This window comes from Haliotis cracherodii, unplaced genomic scaffold (genome assembly GCF_022045235.1).
Source record: "Haliotis cracherodii isolate W230 unplaced genomic scaffold, xgHalCrac1.p SCAF_3, whole genome shotgun sequence".
In the NCBI taxonomy this organism is placed as follows: Eukaryota; Metazoa; Mollusca; class Gastropoda; order Lepetellida; family Haliotidae; genus Haliotis; species Haliotis cracherodii.
Genome location: NW_027266286.1, coordinates 30,342,525 through 30,358,424, shown reverse-complemented (window position 1 = coordinate 30,358,424; position 15,900 = coordinate 30,342,525). Strand labels below are relative to the sequence as shown.

Below are 15,900 nucleotides of genomic sequence, written 5' to 3'. Positions count from 1 at the left end.
ATGACAGGGGTCTTGGGCAAGGTGGTACGGAGAAAGAGGTGTGACAATGACAGGGGTCTTGGGCAAGGCGGTACGGGGAAAGAGGTGTGACAATGACAGGGGTCTTGAGCAAGGCGGTACGGAGATAGAGGTGTGACTATGACAGGGGTCTTGAGCAAGGTGGTACGGAGAAAGAGGTGTGACAATGACAGGGGTCTTGAGCAAGGCGGTACGGAGATAGAGGTGTGACTATGACAGGGGTCTTGAGCAAGGCGGTACGGAGAAAGAGGTGTGACAATGACAGGGGTCTTGGGCAAGGTGGTACGGAGAAAGAGGTGTGACAATGACAGGGGTCTTGGGCAAGGTGGTACGGAGAAAGAGGTGTGACTATGACAGGGGTCTTGGGCAAGGTGGTACGGGGAAAGAGGTGTGACAATGACAGGGGTCTTGAGCAAGGCGGTACGGAGATAGAGGTGTGACTATGACAGGGGTCTTGAGCAAGGCGGTACGGAGAAAGAGGTGTGACAATGACAGGGGCTTGAGCAAGGTGGTACGGAGAAAGAGGTGTGACAATGACAGGGGTCTTGGGCAAGGTTGTACGGAGAAAGAGGTGTGACAATGACAGGGGTCTTGAGCAAGGTGGTACGGAGAAAGAGGTGTGACTATGACTGGGGTCATGGGCAAGGTGGTACGGAGAAAGGGGTGTGACTATGACAGGGGTCTTGAGCAAGGTGGTACGGAGAAAGAGGTGACAGCGGTCTTATGCGAGAAGAGGCTAACGTAGATATATAGCGGCGTGTTAGCTTGATGTGATGCAAGCCTAAGTGAGACATCTCTGGTGAAACTCACGGACGTGGGTTAGGTGCCGACAAGCTGACACACTAGTGACAGGAGGGTCACTGGGTTGGTTATGTGAAAGGTTGATGGTTTTTTCACCTCAGTTTCATCTTCAAGATATGTATAATGTGAAGAGGTCGTCTTCCTTACACCATTATCCTCAAACGGGTCATTCTAATTAACTCGAGTATTAAAGAAATAAAGATGTCAAAATCGTCACGGTCTCAACTCGACGTCAATCAGTGACATTGACAGCACAAGAACACCACATTGCTCAGAAAAAACACAAAGAAATGCCAACTTCAATCCGCCAAGTAAGTAACTTCCCCGGGACAAATATTGATCTTGGTTTTGAACTTTCGTATCGTAAGGCGTAATTTTAAAGCTTTCATTTCCTTCTTAAATAAAATTATATGGGTCGAAAAGAATTTACTTCAGTAAAATGACAGGCGAAACGTGGGAAATAATGTCTTAATTAATATGTTGTATCCCGTCTATGTCCCTACCAAGCAACCCTTGCACATCTATCCTTGCCATGGGGTACGATGACAAGTAATCGAGCCTCACCACTGGACCCTCTCCAGTAACCTTCCAGGACCAGAAGAACCACATGGGACCTAAGCTTCCAGGACAAGAAGGAAATACATGGGACCTAAGCTTCCAGGACAAGAACGAACTACCAATGCTTCCAGGACAAGAAGGAACTACATGGGACCTAAGCTTCAGGGCAAGAAGGAACTACCTATGCTTCCAGGACAAGAAGAAACTACATGGGACCTAAGCTTCAAGGACAAGAAGGAACTACCTATGCTTCCAGGAATAGAAGGAACTACATGGGACCTAAGCTTCAAGGACAAGAAGGAACTACCAATGCTTCCAGGACAAGAAGGAACTACATGGGACCTAAGCTTCAAGGACAAGATGGAACTATCTATGCTTCCAGGACAAGAAGGAACTACATGGGACCTAAGCTTCAAGGACAAGAAGGGACTACCAATGCTTCCAGGACAAGAAGGAACTACATGGGACCTAAGCTTCAAGGACAAGAAGGGACTACCTATGCTTCCAGGACAAGAAGGAACTACATGGGACCTAAGCTTCAAGGACAAGAAGGGACTACCAATGCTTCCAGGACAAGAAGGAACTACATGGGACCTAAGCTTCAAGGACAAGAAGGGACTACCAATGCTTCCAGGACAAGAAGGAACTACATGGGACCTAAGCTTCAAGGACAAGAAGGAACTACCTAAGCTTCCAGGGCAAGAAGGAACTACATGGGACCTAAGCTTTAGGGCAAGAAGGAACTATATGGGACCTAAGCTTCAGGGCAAGAAGAAACTACATGGGACCTAAGCTTCAGGACAAGAAGGAACTACATGGGACCTAAGCGTCCAGGACAAGAAGGAACTACCTATGCTTCCAGGACAAGAAGGAACTACATGGGACCTAAGCTTCAAGGACAAGAAGGAACTACCTATGCTTCCAGGACAAGAAGGAACTTGGGACCTAAGCTTCAAGGACAAGAAGGAACTACCTAAACTTCCAGGGCAAGAAGGAGCTACATGGGACCTAAGTTTCCAGGACAAGAAGGAACCACATGGGACCTAAGCTTCCAGGACAAGAAGAAACTACCTATGCTTCCAGGAAAAGGATGCTCTTTTGAAAAATATTTCAGACATATGTAAGCAAGCCCCATAAAACCCAATATTGATGCAGGTCGTGTCATTTATTACCAGTAAAATGAAAAGGCATGTGCATGGTTGTGGCATAAGGTGTACTTATGGGGGCAAAACGGGGATTCGAACCTTCAGACAGGCGAAACGTGGGAAATAATGTCTTAATTAATATGTTTTATCCCGTCTATATCCCTACCAAGCAATCCTTGCACATCTATCCTTGCCATGGGGTACGATGACATCAGACAAGTAACCGAGCCTCACCACTGGACCCTCTCCAGTAACCTTCCAGGACAAGAAGGAACTACATGGGACCTAAGCTTCCAGGACAAGAAGGAACTACATGGGACCTAAGTTTCCAGGACAAGAAGGAACTACATGGGACGTAAGCTTCAAGGACAAGAAGGAACTACATGGGACCTAAGCTTCCAGGACAAGAAGGAACTACATGGGACCTAAGTTTCCAGGATAAGAAGGAACTACATGGGACCTAAGCTTCCAGGACAAGAAGGAACTACATGGGACCTAAGTTTCCAGGACAAGAAGGAACTACATGGGACCTAAGCTTCCAGGACCAGAAGGATCTACATGGGACCTTAGCTTCGGGGCAAGAAGGAACTACATGGGACCTAAGCTTCAGGGTCAGAAGGAACTACATGGGACCTGAGCTTCCAGGACAAGAAGGAACTACATGGGACCTTAGATTCGGGGCAAGAAGGAACTACATGGGACCTAAACTTCAGGGCAAGAAGGAACTACATGGGACCTTAGCTTCCAGGGCAAGAAGGAGCTACATGGGACCTTAGCTTCCAAGACAAGAAGGAGCTACATGGGACCTAAGCTTCAAGGACAAGAAGGAACTACATGGGACGTAAGCTTCCAGGACAGGAAGGAACTACCTATGCTTCCAGGACAAGAAGGAACTATATGGGACCTAAGCTTCAGGGCAAGAAGGAACTACATGGGACCTAAGCTTCCAGGACAAGAAGGAACTACCTATGCTTCCAGGACAAGAAGGAACTACCTATGCTTCCAGGACAAGAAGGAACTACATGGGATCTAAGCGTCCAGGACAAGAAGGATCTACCAATGCTTCCAGGACCAGAAGGAACTACATGGGACCTAAGCTTCCAGGGCAAGAAGGAACTACATGGAACCTAAGCGTCCAGGACAAGAAGGAACTACCTATGCTTCCAGGACAAGAAGGAACTACATGGGACCTAAGCGGCCAGGACAAGAAGGAACTACCTATGCTTCCAGGACAAGAAGGAACTACATGGGACCTTAGTTTCCAGGACAAGAAGGAACTACATGGGACCTAAGCGTCCAGGACAAGAAGGAACTACTTATGCTTCCAGGGCAAGAAGGAATTACATGGGGCCTTAGTTTCCAGGGCAAGAAGGAACTACCTATGCTTCCAAGGACCAGAAGGAAATACATGGGACCTAAGCTTCCAAGACAAGAAGGAACTACCTATGCTTCCAGGAAAAGGATGCTCTTTTGAACAATATTTCAGTCATATGTCAGCCTGCCCCATAAAACCCAATATTGATGGAGGTTGTGTCATTTATTACCACTTTGGCGGACCAAATGAGTGTGTGAGTAAGTATTGAATGTTGTTTTCAACAATGTTTCAGTTATATCATAGCATGTCAGCTTGTTGTGGGAGGAAAGCTCAAAGTGATTATAGATACAGGTCTTAGACCTTTACCACTTTGTGTAACCAGTTCACTGGTATGATGAGATTAGATCAGTTTAAGTATCATAAAGTCATCTGGGATGTGATTCCAAACCCAGCGTATCAGGTCTAGTTAGGGACGTAACTCTGTACTGCGTCAGAGACACAGGGCCACCTGTACCCCAACATTACTGTCCATGGACATGATTGCAGTATTTGCTGACTCAACACTGGCTGTGAGATAGTTCATCTACACAGCAGGATGGAACTAAAAGATTCATTATTATGAGATTAAATTTATTATTCTGTGCTGACAGCCAAAATAAGTTAAATTTGATTATGAGTGAGTGAGTTGGGTTTAACTTTCAGGCCACTTTGAACAGTACTTCAGTTCTACCACTGCCTTTCAGTCTGATATGACAGGGCAGTCCTGAGTAATGCAGGTCTTAGACGTTTACCACTTTGGTGAAATCCATGAACACCAGTACGGCACTGAAAAAAACTAGAAACATAATCTGGGATTCCTACACATGATCATAGCAATGAGCGAGTTGGGTTTAATGCCACTTTGAACAGTCATGACAGTATTTCAGCTGATGTGGGAGTGATGCAGGTATTAGAGGTTTCCATAGATTGATCTAGGATTCAAAACTAAGTGCTGTTGTCAGACATCTTTGGAAAATATGTTGCTCCATTCAAAATTTGGATTGTTTTCAGTTCCTATTTTTGTAAAGTAAGCATTTAAGCCTCTTCTTTATTGGTCGTGTTATCAGTGAAGTCACATTTTCAAAACCATAACATATTATTCATAAATACAATAAAATGAATTGAGAAATTTTCAGTTACAATGTCGGAAGTTTTACTGCCATAAGCAGTAGACTTGCATGCTGGATTATCCAGTGTGTCAAATCTCCATAAGGTAAACCTATTGACAATCCAACTGTCTGCACAGAGTCTGAGAATCACACCCTGTTCCTACCTATACAAATGTACTTGGACTCATTCTAACAGTATCAAACACAACAACCACACAACGACAGGGCCATCCCATGTTTACTGTAACACAAGACAATTACATTGCTGCACAACAGTGATGAATCCCTGTAAAATCTGCAGCAATTCCAGAGTCAATCGATGGACAATGCCAACAATGAGGGTGCCAACCCCCACCTCCCCTGAATCCTGAATACCATCTAAATATTTACTCGGAGTCTAATTGCTCACACCTGAATACTGAATACTACTTAACACAGATTTTAAGTTAAATCACTGAAAAAATCAAATATTATAAAAGACTTTTATGCACACCATTAATTTTTTTTAAACGTTGAATCTGCGTATCAAATATGGTTATATTAGCATCCCGTGTATCACACTGGCGAGGCCCAAATACCCTCGAAATAAACCCTGAATCCTGTCTACCAAAAGGGGGTTGACACCCTCAATAATGGACTTCATCATGATTGGCGCAAAGTTCTTGGAATCTCCATAACAGTTCATGTTGTGACTACATCCATTTCACACTTGTCACACATCTCACACATCTGTACAATATGCTTAGGTCACACATATCCCTCTCTACACATCAGGACGCCTCTGCCTGAAGGTTCAATATTTTCTTCACGGAGTCCTTGTATTTAGTTAGAGATTCAGAGTTCTCTCCCTTGTTCATGATCTCTGCTACTGATCTGCTGTACTCCCTCACAAGGTCAAGGCTATCAATGTCTTCCTCCTTCAGATTGTTTGGCAGGTGTGACAGCTCCTTGAATGATGGGTCATCTTTCTTACTCTGAAAATACATTGCAATGTATCAAGGGTTTTAGCCTTGCTCAGTTCATCATTACCAAGTATGAAATGTAACTATCTGATTGGCCTGTTGCCAAGTCAACAGGGGAGCCTGAATGGATCTTACGACATAACAGTTGTGTGCTACACCACAATTAACTGTTTGCAATTTGTAAAATACACTGAGTTTCTTCTGTAAGGCCACAAGATAATTTAATTGTGGAACAAAAATATTAAAACAAAATCAAACTCTTACAGACAATTACAGCAAATTAAACAACTGGGTTATTTTTGTCCAAAACTTGTAATAATAATTTTGTTTCAGGTGTCAGTGGTATGCTGGACAGGGTTTCGTGAGCTGGAGGGATTCAAGGTTCATAAGGTCATGCAGCTTGTGGAATTCTGCATACACATAGTCGCATAACAACATAAGACTCAATGATAAGATACCTGACATACTATGTAGTGATATTTTGTTTTCAAATTTTGAATTCTTTTTGATCCAAATTATCCCCTCATTCAAAAGGTTCACAAACATCTCCACTATTCATGATGACCAGGTCATTGTGTTGATCAGTTTGAGTGAATGAGGGCTATTTGTATTTTATTCTTCTGTTGGTTTTGGTGGAGTCTATGGCTGCAATACATCAGCATGCATCAGTTGAAGCTAGTGAATGATGTTTAAGGAAGCAGGCAACAATATTTCAGTTACATCACAGTCTGTAAAATAATCTTGAACACCAGTGGTTGATAGCATGCTCAACACTCACACCTGTGGTCAGGGTGCACGATCAGTCCAGGACACAACGCAGGCATGGGATGTTGGGGAACTTCTTCACTACAACTGTCACGGAGATAGTTCACAGGGGTATAATCTCACACAAAGATGTTCCCAATGCCTCTATGGCCTCAGTGACCTCCCTGGCACCCACAAAGGCTCCTCGGGCCCGAGGTGCACAATATCTTGAACTGACAACAACACCTCAACTACAGCAGGAAGTGTAGGGAAGTATTGATATTCTCTACCTCTTTGATCTCCTGGAACTTCTTGATCAGGTCGACGACCGACGTGCGTGACTGACTGTGACGCCAAATGTAGCGGTGTCGGTCAGCCTCCACCATCTCCTCTTCCCACGGCTCCTTTTTCTGTGGGCCGTATAAAAAGTTGTAATAATTAATAAATCTGTGGGTCATAGCAACAGACGAAAAACCATAAAGCCCATGGGCGATAGCAAAAGTTGGAATACCTCACAAAACAATATGTCTTAGATACAATAAACAAGATTTAGTGTTCTTGTGCATTATTAACCACAGTAGAAATCTCATTTATTACTTGCTCTCAGTTGTTTGGAACTGCCAACATGTCTGACATGATTCTCCATCTGATGTAACTTTACAACACTAAAGCAATGAAGAGTTACTTCCCCTGGAACACTGGGTCACCTGAATACAATGTTTCACATCTATCCAAGGTTCATAGTCACATTTTGACATCTACAGGGTTTTACATGACGCACAAATGAGCGTCTAGTACACACAAATGTAGAGAATGGACGCAGAAAAGGATATACTGCGTCCCAAGGGACACAAAATAATATTCATTTTACCTACAGCGCATCAAGAGATGGTATGGGCATCTGTCATTTCAACCATCAACCTTGACCACATGATCATAAATTCCTTAAAACATACAGTACACTACACCAGTACTTTACAGGCCCCTCATATTCCCTGCAAGGACCCTCCAAATGAATGACTGGAGATCCAGGGGACCCCACTTTTGTAGGTAAAGCCCTGCAACTATGATTACTTATACAGAAATTACATCTGCATGAAATGGTTATGTGTAATTATGTCTTAACATAATAATCTCTTGAAAATCATATCAATGATAATGAATTTTGATTTGATCTTCCTAAATGTGAACAAATAAATCCATCAAATGTAATTAAGAATTGACCTTCACTTTGTGTGAGTTCATTCGAGTATGAACCTTCATAGAGTGAGGGCCAAACTGTATGAACGTCGGAGCTTGTCAAATACATCCACACATACATCTATAGTAAAAACATCACTGACATACACTGAGTTATCGCTTCCTTCTTATAACAAAATAACACCTGCGAAAGCAGCTTTGATATTGGGTGACCTTAACAGGGTGTCCCATCGCTGGAAAGCTGTGTGTACCGACTTACTAGTTTGTAGTTTAATCCAGCACTTAGATATATTTCAGCTAGATGATGGTGGTCTGTAGACAATCCCGTCTGAGCCAGACAATGCAGTGATTGTTTGACTGTGTACCTACCCAAGACTCGAAGTAAATGGCTGTCAGCAGGTACATGGCATAGTCATAGTTCTGCTGCCGCAACGGACACCTGCAAAGTTTAATAACAGATATTAGCTATTCCAATTGTGGTTGGAGTCAAGTGGAGTGGGGTGGAATGTATTGGGGTTGTGGTCAGGTTGAGTGGGTGGATTGGGGTTATGGTCAGGTTAAGTGGGTGGATTGGGGTTGTGGTCAAGTTGAGTGGGGTGGATTGGGGTTGTGGTCAGGTTGAGTAGGGTGGATTGGGGTTGTGGTCAGGTTGAGTAGGGTGGATTGGGGTTGTGGTCAGGTTGAGTGGGGTGGATTGGGGTTGTGGTCAGGTTGAGTAGGGTGGATTGGGGTTGTGGTCAGGTTGAGTAGGGTGGATTGGGGTTGTGGTCAGGTTGAGTAGGGTGGATTGGGATTGTGGTCAGGTTGAGTGGGGTGGACTGGATTGGGGTTTGGGTCAGGTTGAGTGGGGTGGACTGGATTGGGGTTTGGGTCAGGTTGAGTGGGGTGTACTGGATTGGGGTTTGGGTCAGGTTGAGTGGGGTGGACTGGATAATGGTAGGATTGTGGTAATGTTTGTGGTTGTGTTTTTTGTGTTGAGTGGGTGGGATGTGGTCCTGATCTCACCTGTCAGTGGTGACAGTCAGTTTCCTGGTGTTGGGATCAAACCTGTCTCCAACCAGTCTCAGCATCTTCTGCCATGCATGTCTGTCCAGCTTCAAGTGAGACAGCTTCAACTGAAAATTGCATTGATTGAGTCCACTATTGTCAGATCAATCCTAAAGTGAGTGACAGAATGTTTCTTTATGCCAGTTTTTGAAATATTTCCACAGCCCAGCAGCCAGTGGTTGATAGTGAGAGCATCAGTCAACTTTGTCGAAGACACACATTTGATACTTCACAGCTGAGACTTGGTCATCCTTGTTAATCACCCAATTGTTATTGTTTGAAGTTGGTAAGTAGGCATCTTTCAAGGCTCGATTGTAGCGCCACCAGTGGCTATTACGACTTATGTCCCTTCTATGTCCCTCCTACTGACCAACCAGATTCCACATCTCATATCACTTGCATTTGCTTCAAATAAAATGGCATCTGTCAGTGAAGGCGATCTGACCAATAATCAAGATCGATACTGAACAAAACGGGTCTTACTTTGTGAAGTGCATCAAATCACGTGAGCACCTTGATTGAAAACATGAAAAGATTTGGAAAATATCTGTTGATGCTAAGTTGACGGTACACATGCTTTGGAAATACTGCAATTGACCGACATCTGTACTCAGTTTATGAACTGGACGTCGATTTTTTTTTATGCAAGTTCGATTGGACTATGCATGGACTCTTTAGTCCAGCCAAAATATTACTCTGGACTTTATAGTCAGTTAACTCCCTTGCCTCGGGAAGATGGTAAGTAAGATATTTTATGTATGACAGCTTCTATATTCTGTTAAGATGCTACATTTCAGTGTATACTGTTCTGTGTAAGGACCCTCGCTTGACAATGGTATAAGGATCTATCCCGAAACATCGCATCATAACAGAAAAAAGTTGCTATCCATAAAATACCTTGTCTCCATGGTGATGACCAGAGATGAACTAAGGTCAGATTATGACAGACTACTGTCATGATTGTAATTCATTCATAAGTTTCTCGAGCTTGAGTAAGCTTGAGCTTAATAAATGTTCTTTGATCTCATCTAGTTTGCATTATCATCATCGCCTTGATAAGCCACAGATATGGTGGAATTCATTCAGGTATTAGTAGTAAGCAGTAAGCTGGATGACATCACTCATGACTGTTGTGTTACGTATTAATGCACCACTGCGATCATGAGAATAGACAAAACATGCATCAATTCGATGATAAAATGTTGCAATATTACAGTAACAAACTGCACATTAGGCTGTTGTATACCATTTATCACACAACTCATTTCTAACGTATCTAACTCTCTTTTTGCTCATTATACATTTTGAAACAACTTGTAAGACAAATGATACATGACAGCCATTTGTGTACTAGTCTCTATATAACCACATATCATTGCAAGATTACCTACCACAATGCAAGCACAAGCAGAACTTTTATCAAGGGTGAGGCAAGGAATGTCCGTACAATGGGACTTAGTCAACATATACTTTTTTCTGTGCCACTGTCTGGGGAACTCAACTTACAGCTACAGAGACAGTGCGAGCCCGCGGATCTCGGATTGATGCACTGGAGAAACTGTAGTCAGATGTTGTTACTGTTATCGGGAAATGCTTATCAATTTCTTTGTTTGTATTCAGTCCTTCTGGCCACTTCGTGCAAAATTCTGAATAAGAAAAAAAGCAGACATGGTTCTTGAAAATGAGTGAGTGTGTGAAGTCATTGATGTTCACTATTGTATAACCCACTAACACGAGTATGGTGCTGACAAACCAAGGGTCATAATCAAACAAATATAGGACTTTGCCTCCATAATCATTGGATCCTGGCACAACTAAGGGACACAACTCTGGAAGAAACTTGCATAATCTTAGAATATGTGGCCATTATTGCCTCTTCAATGAATAGTGAAATCTGAAAAGCATGAAAAGTGATGTATTATTAATCGTTTGATCAGTTGTTTCAGTGACATCTGGACCTCAGCTATGGACCCATAGCTACCAGGATCTGCTGGTCTTGAGTTCAAACCTAAAATACCCTGATTATAATCCTTTCCTTTGTCCATTAGCATTAGACCCATTATTGTGGGACACACCATATATGTGGTCTTTTCTCCCATATTAAGCTGGCAGGTAGTGATACATTGGATGTACTGTTCAAACCCTTCAACTTTCTGTATTTCAAACATTTGGAGTATGATTACTTGCCATTTGACACAGAATGACAGAGGATGACAACACAAGACTTACTCTTGATGGCCTGGCAGTGTTTCTTGATGTGAGCTGGTGTGAGATGCAGGAAGTTGGGTGGTTTCATCAGCTCCACATTCCCGTACTTGCCTGGGGACACGCCCTTATTCTCGGTCTCTTTCTACAAACAAAAACAAGAGTCATCATTCTGTGTTTGATGTACTCAAGGCCCCACACTACCTGATCGTGGGGAGTTAAGGGTAGAGTACGGTCCCCAGTACCCTAAGCCTGCCAGTCAAGCCAAACAATAAGCATTAAAGCTGAATGAACATTCAACCGATGCACTGTGATACTAATCTCAACAATGCACAAAATGGCCAAAATATAATAATATGTGTTTCTAGTTTTCTGACCAACCCTAGTCTGGAACCCCAACCCTTAAACGGAAACAACACTCCAACTTTGAAAGTATTGAAATAGGGATGCTTTTTTTCTTTGCAGATTCAAAACTTTCTTAGATTGGACTGTAATCTTGACTGGTTTGACTTGTGCTCAGAGGTAATTGGCATCTGGTGATTACATGGGTTAATTAAAGCGGCCTCAGAAAGACAACTGAGAGTTGGAGTATTGTTATCCCTTTTTCTTGTTTTTCTCAAGTTTCACCATTGCTTTTCCTTATTATATACCCTAAATCTACTTCACAAAAGATAAACCAGTCAATCTTTGGGTGGGCCCAGATTTATTATTTCCACGCCACCATGATATAGCTGTGATATTGTTGACTGTGACATGAAACAACTTTGACTACTACTCTGTAGACTACCAACATTACCCAAGCTATACTACCTCTGCAAAGCCCTGTCTCAAGGGTAGGGGGACAACACTCCACTTGAAGGAGGCTGCTGTGGGCCACACACTGGTCCAATCCTGGTCTTGCTTCATCTGCAAGTACCGCGGTGGGGCCACCTGAAAAACGGATAAAGCTGCAATATTGCTGACTGCAGTGTTGAACAACATTCTGTTGCTAGGGACTACTACAATCTAAAAAATACATACCAGTCTCCTTCTTCTCCGGAAGAAATCTCGTTCCCTGCGTGTAGGTTTGAGGCCAGGTATTTCAAACGTTCTGAATTCACTGTCACCTGACAAAAATAAAGACAAATGTATATAAAAAATCCATTAGAATTCATCAGTAATATTTGTTGTTGCTATTATAGCATGTTACATATATTATCATTGTCAAGTTGGCCCGGTGCCGGTAGATCTATCAGGCCTGTAGTTTCAACTTTGTATGGTCCTAAAGGCCTGCAGTAAATTTACCTGTTGATTTATTTGGTGCCATTTGCCAGTTTTCTTAACAAATATTTTCAACCAGTCACATGACATACTTCCACATCTGTACCTAGGACAAAGGTTGATATAATCATAAAGAAAGTCAAAACACAGGCTCCGTATTATGTCGCTTTGGGCATCAATGTGCTGTGCGGTGTTCATCACTGACTCTCATCCACATGCGGCATTGAACATGTTGAAAGCATTGAACCATCATAACGAAATACAACCAATCATATGAGCTATTTTGCAAAAGGAGTATGACCACTAACTGTGTGAAAAGAACATTTAACAAAAAAGTGGGGAGAGAAATTTTCATTCATGGTTGTTGTATGATGGTCAAATCATGTTCTGTAAAATATGCTGGGGAGTGTATGGATGTCAGTGAAAAAGCTTCCCGATCAGCGACCATCGAAAGTTTATAAAAGAGGCCTTCTGTCATTACATTATCTCCACAATGTGTCATAAAACTGATATTAGGTAATAACAATGATGAAGGGGGCTTTGAATTTCATTGTTATTCTTTAATTTTACTACATAAATGCTAGAATTTCACTACAATTAGCAAATTTGGGCCTACCTTTTGAATACAGTACCACAAACTTTTCAAACACGTGATCTTACCCTATGACGTAATTTGTAGTATTTTGTTGCCAGTCACACCGGGGAAACAATGCCCTGTGACATCAGGGGTCATAGAGTGTGCATAAGCTCCTCCCAGTGATCTATCATCTCTACACACAATGTCATTGAATACGCCCGGCGGTGTTGAGAGTTTTGAGTATTTGTTTACTAATTATAGCCTGCGGCGGCGCATTTTAGAGCAAGCGCTAGTTTACGAGAGCACTTTTATTTTTTATATATTTTTTATTTCGTTTTTCTCGTAATTGAAGTGGATAAAATGGTTATAAATGGAACTAATATACATATATTATTTTTTCGGTTCATTAATTTTCATTATTATGCACCAGAATGCAGTTTATTAGGGATAATATATTGGCGCTGAACACATCCAAATGTCGCCAGTGTTAGGGTAGGTTACCCCGAACTCTATATCCGTAGCCCTTGGATCCCCTTTACGATCATTAGGGTTAGGAACCTGTTTAATGGCTATTAGATTACCCGAAGTCCATCCTTAACCCTTGGATCCCCTTTACGATCAATCACCCCTTTACGATCATTAGGGTTAGGTACTCGTTTAGTGGCTATTATAGATTATATAGCAGCTCCTAATATTCTTCACACAAAAACGTCGAGTACAAAGGATGAAATGGTTTTGTGTCGAATATTTTCGCTACTGGAAACTATCCTGGAACATTCACACAAGCCACTTTCACCGGGTACATTTTTTCAGTACTGACTCAAAAGAACTCACCATTGTGTCGTCACTAGTCATGCTTATTCCTCCTTCGTTCCTCACTATTATCCACATTATCCTTACAGTGTTCCCTACCACACTTTCCTGTCACAAAAATCACCCGACGAATTATTAAACATGTGTACTCGCGAGTTCAACGTCTGACACCTGAAGCCGTTTTCAGTTCGCTGCATATTGGCTCATTCCTCACCACTCGGTATCCTGTAGATTACTGAATGGGACGAGTGTGCCAAATGGCATTGGGATCATTCGGAAGTGTCCGTAGACTAAAGTCACAAGACACCATGCCTACCCCTAACATTCGTAAGTGTCCATCACCTATTCAACCCTTTTCGTTCAGTTCCGTAGGCATGACTAGGTAAATTTGCACTTTGTTTCACAGTGTGGACGTAGCTCAGTCGGTTAGCTGTCAGGCTAACAATCCGAAGGTCGCGGATTCGCGTCCGTATATTCTCACAAAAACTGGTTGCTTGTCTTGAGACATGTGACCTACGGCAGAGATCGTCCTCAGGAGAAGTTGTGGTACTGTATTCGAAAGGTGCTCCCAAATTTGAATAAATATTATATGTTTCTATAATCATGATAATTCTAAAATCAGGCACAAAACAGTAATCAGAAGATATGTTGAGACATAGCCCTATTACTGTGTATTATATACCACAAGATTTGGAGTGAAACGCGCAAGTAATAGGCAATAAATCTCGCACACCATTCCTCCATTGGCTACTGCCAACATTTTTTTACACAAGTCAAATGTAATGTTCCAGCAGTAAGAACATTTATCTGCATGACCGTGTGTTTAGTATCCCCAGCTAGTAATGTTCATCATAATCAACTTACATGGCACGCGAAAAGTGAGGGAAGGAACTACACACGGTAAATGACGGCGTTAATGTCCTTCAAGATGCACGAAAACTGTGACGTATCATAACTTTGATGAGGGTTATAGTAACTTATATCAATAAGACTTGACATACCTTGTTCCGAATCGTTTATTCCTCTCTTTCTATGACTAATGCTTGGGGAACTTGAAATACTTCTTGCATAGCATGTGCAAGAGATACCATTAGTGAGTTTCATTGCATACAAACGTTGCATGGCACATCGCAAAGTGCTTGATTCCATGAAGGCAGCCATGTTCAATTTGAGAAACTATTTACCTAACGACTATTTCAAGCGACGGAGGCGTCAATTGTAACATCCGAAAGGAACACATTTGTACCCTTCTGAATCTACAGGCGACATTCAAAGTGCGTTTTACTGAGATCCAATCAGTAATTAAAATTTAATTAAAAAATAAAATAATTATATTTACAATTATAAATAACTTGCGTCTGATGCTGCTCGGATGTCAACAGTTGTGGTTTGTTGTGTGAGTAACGGGACATCAACGGGTTCACCATACGTAACAGCGTGACTTGGATGCTCGTTGCGTCAGTCCTCTATTGGCCCAAGTCTTGTTCTTTCTTTCTATATGAACATGTATGTCTTGTCACAATGCAATGTCTTGTCATATAACCGCATGTCCTTTCAACTTTGACACACTAAAACCTGGGTAGACGACAAGTAATGATATATCATGTCAACATCTATATACTGATGGAAACGAATACGTGAACAATGAAATATAGGGAAATAAGCTTTAATTTTTTAAACCCATAAAACATTTTTTGGGCAGGACACCTAGACCAACAACTTGTCTCTGAAATGAACTCTTTTTACAGAAAAAAACACTTGTTAAATTATATTCATAAAATATAATAAAAAGGAGACCAGAGACTTTCTTCATTTTCAGATACTGCTAGACTTGCCAAACATTATAGACTTGCATGGGCTGTATTGGATATATTTGTTTCAGGGTCTGTATGACAGACTACAGAACACCAACCATGTCCAGTGAAGGAGTTATGTTTTTGTAATGCTTGAGGATCAATTATTTTCAAACACTTTCGGTAACTGATTATATATTTCAAAAGTCTCCCAGCATCTGAAACTGAAGAAATCTAGACTTGCTAAAGTATTGTTAACCTGCTTGGGATATTTCGGATGTTTAGCTTTCAGGGTGTGTATGAGATACAACCAT

At 41.9% G+C, this 15,900-nt stretch overlaps 2 protein-coding genes across 2 annotated transcripts; one reads left to right on the top strand and one right to left on the bottom strand.

Moving 5' to 3' along the window:
- Window positions 1-1,461: 1,461 nt before the first annotated feature.
- On the top strand, window positions 1,462-2,424 carry LOC139475350 (collagen alpha-2(IV) chain-like). The gene is made up of 2 exons (XM_071258575.1): window positions 1,462-2,143; window positions 2,240-2,424. The coding sequence occupies exons 1-2, from the start codon at window positions 1,462-1,464 to the stop codon at window positions 2,422-2,424; spliced, it is 867 nt and encodes a 288-aa protein (XP_071114676.1).
- Window positions 2,425-5,224: 2,800 nt separating this feature from the next.
- On the bottom strand, window positions 5,225-14,954 carry LOC139474359 (small ribosomal subunit protein mS35-like). Its single transcript, XM_071257345.1, has 9 exons — window positions 14,795-14,954; window positions 12,164-12,249; window positions 11,954-12,073; window positions 11,168-11,288; window positions 10,445-10,584; window positions 8,897-9,006; window positions 8,261-8,330; window positions 6,982-7,101; window positions 5,225-5,959 (listed from the first exon to the last, which is right to left on the bottom strand). Exons 1-9 carry the CDS (start codon window positions 14,952-14,954, stop codon window positions 5,756-5,758), a joined length of 1,131 nt encoding a protein of 376 aa, XP_071113446.1. The 3' UTR covers window positions 5,225-5,755.
- Between the last annotated feature and the right edge of the window lie 946 nt (window positions 14,955-15,900).

Bases quoted from the DNA above. Each gene is read 5' to 3' on its own strand.
- LOC139475350 (XM_071258575.1), top strand. From the start codon at position 1,462: ATGGGACCTAAGCTTCCAGGACAAGAACGAACTACCAATGCTTCCAGG. The intron at 2,144-2,239 runs GCAAGAAGAAAC...CTATGCTTCCAG, and splicing joins TATGGGACCTAAGCTTCAGG to GACAAGAAGGAACTACATGG.
- LOC139474359 (XM_071257345.1), bottom strand. From the start codon at position 14,954: ATGGCTGCCTTCATGGAATCAAGCACTTTGCGATGTGCCATGCAACGT. The intron at 11,289-11,953 runs GTAGTATAGCTT...TTTTGTTTGTAG, and splicing joins TGAGACAGGGCTTTGCAGAG to AAAGAGACCGAGAATAAGGG. The intron at 7,102-8,260 runs GTAGGTACACAG...TACGGCCCACAG, and splicing joins CCATTTACTTCGAGTCTTGG to AAAAAGGAGCCGTGGGAAGA.